The sequence below is a fragment of the Capsicum annuum genome, chromosome 9 (assembly GCF_002878395.1).
Source record: "Capsicum annuum cultivar UCD-10X-F1 chromosome 9, UCD10Xv1.1, whole genome shotgun sequence".
NCBI lineage: Eukaryota > Viridiplantae > Streptophyta > Magnoliopsida > Solanales > Solanaceae > Capsicum > Capsicum annuum.
Genome location: NC_061119.1, coordinates 186,737,145 through 186,743,988, shown reverse-complemented (window position 1 = coordinate 186,743,988; position 6,844 = coordinate 186,737,145). Strand labels below are relative to the sequence as shown.

The 6,844-nt window shown below is 35.9% G+C and overlaps 1 protein-coding gene across 1 annotated transcript; it reads left to right on the top strand.

Moving 5' to 3' along the window:
* The first annotated feature begins 3,918 nt into the window (after window positions 1–3,918).
* On the top strand, window positions 3,919–6,528 carry LOC107842334 (WRKY transcription factor 71-like). The gene is made up of 3 exons (XM_047397122.1): window positions 3,919–4,685; window positions 5,233–5,376; window positions 5,836–6,528. The coding sequence occupies exons 1-3, from the start codon at window positions 4,198–4,200 to the stop codon at window positions 6,194–6,196; spliced, it is 993 nt and encodes a 330-aa protein (XP_047253078.1). The 5' UTR covers window positions 3,919–4,197; the 3' UTR covers window positions 6,197–6,528.
* The last annotated feature ends 316 nt before the right edge of the window (window positions 6,529–6,844 follow it).

The window sequence follows — 6,844 nt, the reverse complement described above, 5'->3', positions numbered from 1 at the left end:
GAGCGTATGGTCGATAGTGGCTGCTTTGCTTTCCACCTACTCCATAACACCGATGGATCCCCCCCTAAAATAAGGGTGACTCAACTAGAGGTTGTGTACAACACGTGTACTACGGACTTATTGCAGAAAGAAGGCCGGGGGGTGGACTCATGATGACAGATATAAAGCGACAACACATAGGATAAATACTATAAACAAAGAGCACAAAACGCACAAAAGTGAAAACAATAACACAAACAAAATCACAAACAACACTTATACACTCGTAATGCCAAACAAAGCCGATACGACCCTAAAAATAGCTCGAATTCTAAAAACTTGTGATAGGTCCCCAGCAGAGTCGCCAGAAGCTGTCACACCCCTTTTTTAACGTACTCCAAAAATGTTTATATTTTAAAGTTTGAAAGGGTTTTATTATTTAAGTGACAAGAAATGAAAATTTCTTTCGTAAAAGGATTATTTATATTTTTTATTCAGAGTCGCCACTTGGCATAATCCGGTGTGCCAAGTCACCTTTGGAAAATCCTTTTCGAAACCATTTGACTCTTAAATTGGTTTGCGAACAGAGATTCCGGCTAAGGAATTCTGTTGACCGAGGGGAAGGTGTTAGGCACCCCTCGATCCCGTGGTTCAACCACGGTTGCTTGGTAGAGTGTATCGACTATTTTTGGCATTATCAAATGTATAAACCCCATAAAAGAACGCAAATAAACAATAAACAAAACAAAGCAGTCCAAAAACGTAAAGTCCAGTCCAATTATATAGTCCGAAAAATAGGAAAAAATACGAAAATATAAATCCTAGTCTAAACTAAATCTAGACTAAGCTCCAATGCCTTACCCGACGCCGCGGGCCTTCATCACGATTATTTTCCGCCAACATGATACGTCGGGGCATTCCCCGATGAATAAATACAAATGATCTCGGGGCATTCCCAGGCTAAATAAATACATCTGAATTAAACACGATAATCTAGAAAGAGACATTCACACGCACATTCCAACATCCCACGAAACACTTATTCCTAAATTTCGCCTACCCGGCCTATGTTTGCCTACCCGCTCGACTTACCATGATACTATCACGAAATTGATAATTAGACGTGAAAGTAACAATAACGACGAATCAAAACAAACAACAAATCAAAATTAATCCTAATTCACTTTAACAATTTTTTAACTCGCGCCCCGAATTCCCTTTAAACCATGATTAGTGCATGCTTCGATTTTCCAATCACATCTCATAATCCAAAACCAACATCAAACAAAACACAAACAACGAAGATTCAAACCAAACACATAACAAATAAATCATCCACACCCACAACATCAATAAAAAGTCAAAATAAATTAAAGATTCGGTTAGAAGAAATGGACCTCGATGAAATTAATCCTTGTCGATAATAAAGAAATTCGAAGACCAAAATACTCGACCGGAGAACCTTGACTGCGAACAACTCCAAACTCGATATGGAATTCAACCTGACAGATCTGAAAACCACGACAAAACCTCACGATGAATAACCCATAAACCCGAATAAAACTCAAAAACAACCCAAGATCTCAAATTCGAAACCCCAAACCATCGATTTCCAACTAACCTTGCACGAAGAAATAAGAAATATCAGATGAACCGAGATTGAAATTATGAAAAATCGAGAAGACCCATACGCAAAATTTTGTAGGAATCGATGGAAAACGGAATGGGTGACGTTGCCGGTCACCGGCGTCACTGTTTTTGGTGACTGCCGCCGCTGCTGGTGAGAAGTAGGGTCAGCAGCTGGATACTTACCGGTGGGACGAGCTGCAGTGGTTTGACGGCGTTATCGCCGGAGAGGGAGAGAGGAGGAAGCTGCGGCCGGAGCTGGCCGACGCGCCGCAGCCGGAGTAGCGACTGCTGGCGGCGGCAGATCTGGCGATAGTTCTCCGGCGAGGTAGCAGAAGAGCGGAAGGAGGGTTGACGTGCGGCAGCTTTGTCGGAGAGAGAGAAGAGAGATCGGATACCGAGAGAGATGGCAGCATCGGTGTCGATGCCGTCGTCGTTGTGGTCGGATCTCGGGTTGGGAGAAGAGGATGGGCAGCACGGTGGTGGGGGTGGTGGTTTTGTGGTAGTAGTCGGAGCTCTGGTCGGTCGCCGACGAGTTTGCAGAGAGAGAGAGAGTGAGAATCTAGAGAGAGAAACAGAAAATTTGGTCCTCCTTTTTTCTTTTGGTTACTGTTCATTCCTCTTGTTTATTGAGAGTATGAGTGTATATATTGTGTTTATCTTTTTTTTGAGTCCTTTCTTCTTAGACAAGAAAAAAAAATGGGGGGTGGCGTGGGGTAGGGTTAGGTAGGGGTAGGGAGGTGGGGTATGGGGCATGGGGCATGAGGTAGTGATGTGTTGTCCAAAATTGATAGGAGGGATGGTTAATTTGTTACAAAAGAATATTTGGGGGATTAGGTTTGTTGGTGGGTTTGTTATTTTTTGTATTTTTATGGATATAATCATACAGGTGAAGGCGCGTGGTAAAACAAGGGATAAAAATGTGTAATTTGGATCTTCGGGAGGGACAGAATTAGGTGTCTACAAGTATTATTGTTCTAGAAATCAAAACCATTTATTTTTGCTTAAAAGCAGCTTTTGTTATAACTCAAAAATGCTAGGAGTAATTTATTTATCAAAATCTTTACCAAACAACTTTATTTCTCTGAAATAGTAACCATTTGCTTGCAGAGTATACTTGGTACAAGACAATTCTAGATGATTTACTGTTGTGGATCAATACTACACTTCAATATGGTACTGTGCAGCAAATGCTTCATGACATTAAGAAGAAACACTGGATGGAGTTCAAAAAAGAGGTTGTTGCAGCGCTGATTGAAGAAACTATCTACCACACGTGGAGGGCAAGGAACTGAAAGTTGTTCCAACAAAAAAGCTTGATAGTAACTGAAGTGATTAGGCAGATAAAAGAGGAAATAGTACATAGAATAGAACTATTAAGTAATTCAAAGAACGCACAGAGTAGTATAGAGTTCATAAACCAAATTCTTTGTACTTGGTGTATTTTTTCCTTTTTTTTTTCTTTTCTTTTTTTCATAGATGCTGATGGAAGTGTAAATAGACTATTTGAGGCTTGCCCTTAGTATTGCTTGAGACGGTTAAAGGGTAAGGACTCTCTAGGTGTATTATTTTGTTGGTTAATGATACTTTATATGGTTACCAAAAATAAAATAAAAAAATTGGCCAAACGAGTTTTATTAGACTACTATTCACAATATTTTTAACTTTATTAGTTCTATTCCATTTTATTGTTCACGTAAAGTGAATTCTCATTAAACTCACATAAATAATTCTACATTTACACACTTGGAAAAAATATATATTAGTTGTATATAGCAGTTTGCTAGGTAATGACAAAGACATCAATCCTATAAATTCAACTCTTACCTAATGAAAGGAACATCAATATTGTTATTATTTGGAAATTTACTTACAATATCATTTAAAATCTATTCACGTGACTTCTATGACATGTTTACTAAAAGGTAATTTTGAAATGTTTATTAATTTTAGACATATTTTATGGAACATGATATGCAGCTAAATTAAAATCATTTTACAGCAATTAGCATGTCTGGTCAAGTTTGTGAGAAGCCGGAATTTTTTTTTTATATATAAAAAAAAAAAAAGTGCTTTTTTTTAGAGAATTAGGTGCTCAGTTAATTAGTTTTTAGGGAAAAAATAAGTACTTTTGAGTAGGTGCAGAAATTATTTTCAGAAGCCAAAAAAAATATTTCTTTTTTTTTTTAGACATACTTTTGGAATCTTGACCAAGCATAAATTATTGTTCTAATATTGCAAATTCGTTTTTCAAATATAATAGTCAAACACAAATACTTATTTCAAAAAGTTTTTCATTTTAAAATACACTTCTGATAAAAAAAGAAAAAATCAAAATAAGTAGATTTTGAAAGTTTGGTCAAATTGATACACAAAACTTCTTGAGTACCCTCAAATCCATTTTTCTTCAATAAGGACCATCCATTACTATTAATCTATCGAGTTGCATACTCTTTCTTTTCTCTCTCCAAAGCATTTCTAATTTCTCAAGATTATCATCTCTTATTCTTGTTACACAAAACTATAGAGCTAGTGTATTAAGAATTTGTAGTACTAATTTAAGAATTTGAAGTAGTACTATTATTCTCCAATATGTCTGATAACCCTTTTTATCATGATTACATGGGAACTAGTGGAGGGATCAATACATTTCCTTTTTTTGGTGAAAATCCCTCAAATTATCATGACCAACCAATTATTCCAAATATTCAAAATCCAAATCATGAGCATCAGTTCGTACCTTCTTCTTATATGACTCTCACTGAGTGTTTACATGGCTCTATGGACTACAATACTCTATCAAGTGTTTTTGGCATGTCTTGCTCATCATCATCCGAAGTTGTTTGTCCACATATCGATAATCAAGGCTCTACTAGAAAAAGTAGCGTCTCTGCTACTGCTGAACCCATCTTAGATTCGCCTATGGGAGATCAAACGAGCGTTGAAGTCCCACCAACGCCAAATTCTTCGATATCTTCTACTTCTAATGAGGCTGGAGGGCAAGAAGATTCTTCCAAAATCAAGAAACACATGCAGAATAAAGATGGTCAAGAAGGAAGAGATGACAAATCAAAGAAAGAGTGAGTCATTTTTCATTTGCTCACATATCATAAGCAAAGGTGGACCAAAATATGTGTTAAAAGATTCACTAAATTAGTAATAGAAATAGATTCCAAATTCCGTAGATCAAGTGAGTTATGGTTGAATTTCGATCTAAAAAATATGAAGTTAAATTTTGAATCTGGCTCTAATATATTCTTCTCAGCAACGATTCTTTATTATTCAAAGATTAAGTAATATATATAATTGGATTAATAATATGTGCTAGTCATAGTTTCTAGGTTAATTATTCATTGACTAGACTTTTGAGTATCCTCCAAGATTCTTTCACGTATTTGGAAATTAATATTTTGACCATACATATTCTCCTCCTTTAATTTAATTTGTTTCTATTTTTTGTTTAATAATTTTAGTGTTTTGGTAGTACTAACAAAACCCTAATTCTTTTTTCTTGAAGGGCTAATTTAATGCATAAAAGTTGTGCCATACCAAAAACAACTTCAATTGAAGATAGAAAAATTGTTCATGTAGGATATATATTGTTGATCGATGATTATATTATTTCAGGTGCAAAGCAACAAAGAAAGGAGAAAAAAAGGTAAAAGAACCAAGATTTGCCTTCATGACAAAAAGTGAGATTGACAATCTTGAAGATGGTTATAGATGGAGAAAATATGGACAAAAAGCAGTGAAGAACAGCCCTTTCCCCAGGTAAACTAGTGTCTTTAATTTCATTCCCCGAAGCCAGAATTTGAAGTCAATGAGTTTTGAACTTATACTGAATTCATATCTCATTTTGGTTACGAAATAAAATATTTTTGATGAATTTTTTAAATACAAATACAGGGTCTAAGCAAATGCTACTAAGTTTTTTCCAAACCGAACCTAATTTTTTAGCACCACCCCTCTTCACATGATTATTTCACGCAATCGATTTGATAAGAAGTACGGTAAATACTTACTAGCATCTAGTATTTACGTCAAATCGGTCATGTAAACTCACTAGAATTAAGCGAATTAATAAGGTGTGATGATGTAGGCTAATTAATCAGTTAACTGCTGAAATATACATGAATGCAAACATATGCCATGCATCAATTAGTTTGATATAAACACCTGACATAGACGACAGAAGAGATATTCTAAGTTTGCTGCTGATGGACTTTGTAGGAACTATTACAGATGCACAACTCAAAAGTGCAGTGTGAAGAAACGTGTGGAAAGGTCATATGAAGATGCATCAATTGTGATAACTACATATGAAGGCCAGCACAATCATCATTGTCCAGCAGCCCTTAGGGGAAATGCATCCTTCTTATCTTCACCACATTTTATGCCTAGTTTTCCTCCACAACTATTTTCCCAAATGCTAATTCCACCAACAAGCAACCAAAATCTCCTCATTACTTCTGAAGCCTATAATAATATTAATAATAACAATTATCATCAACAAAACCAAGGTTCAGAATACAACCTATTTGGTGGAGGCACAAATGATGCATCATGGATCCAGAAACAAGAGCCATCCTAGCTCACTACAAGAAATGAGCTTTTCGTGGCGATTGGCTCATAAAGGTTGCAAACAGAAAGTGGTGCACTTTTAGTGGCGATCCTGATCGTTAGCGCAGAAAGTAACAGTTGCACATCCGGCAAGCTAGGAAGACAAACAAAGGCATAAATTAGATTCTCTCAACTTACTCTCCTTCTCTGAACTGTTCAAAGAGAATCAAGATTGGCTTAGTCGAATTTTGTCAGGCAATTATCTTCTCCAGTGACAACTACACTATTGCCACAAATTTGTACGAACTTCTCTTTTCCTCTAAGAAAAAGAAATTCATATTCTTGTAGTATAGACTATTTTTATACCGCTAGTAGGATTAATTTGATTTTTGCGGTGATTGATTCACAAATATCACGACAAAACTGAGAGTTTTAGTGGCGATTGTCGCGACAGAAAGTAATATTATAGTGGCAACTCGAATTTGTGCTATTTCTCCTCTTCTAAAAAATCATTTTTGTTTAGTGTGGTCAATTTTTTCCTTGTTGCATTTAATGAAGTTTTCATAGTGATTAACTCATAAACATCGTGGCAAAAGTGATAGTTTTAATGATGATCTTAGTTGTTGCCATAGAAAGTACAGTAACATTTTAGTGACGACTACACTTAATTAATTAGTCC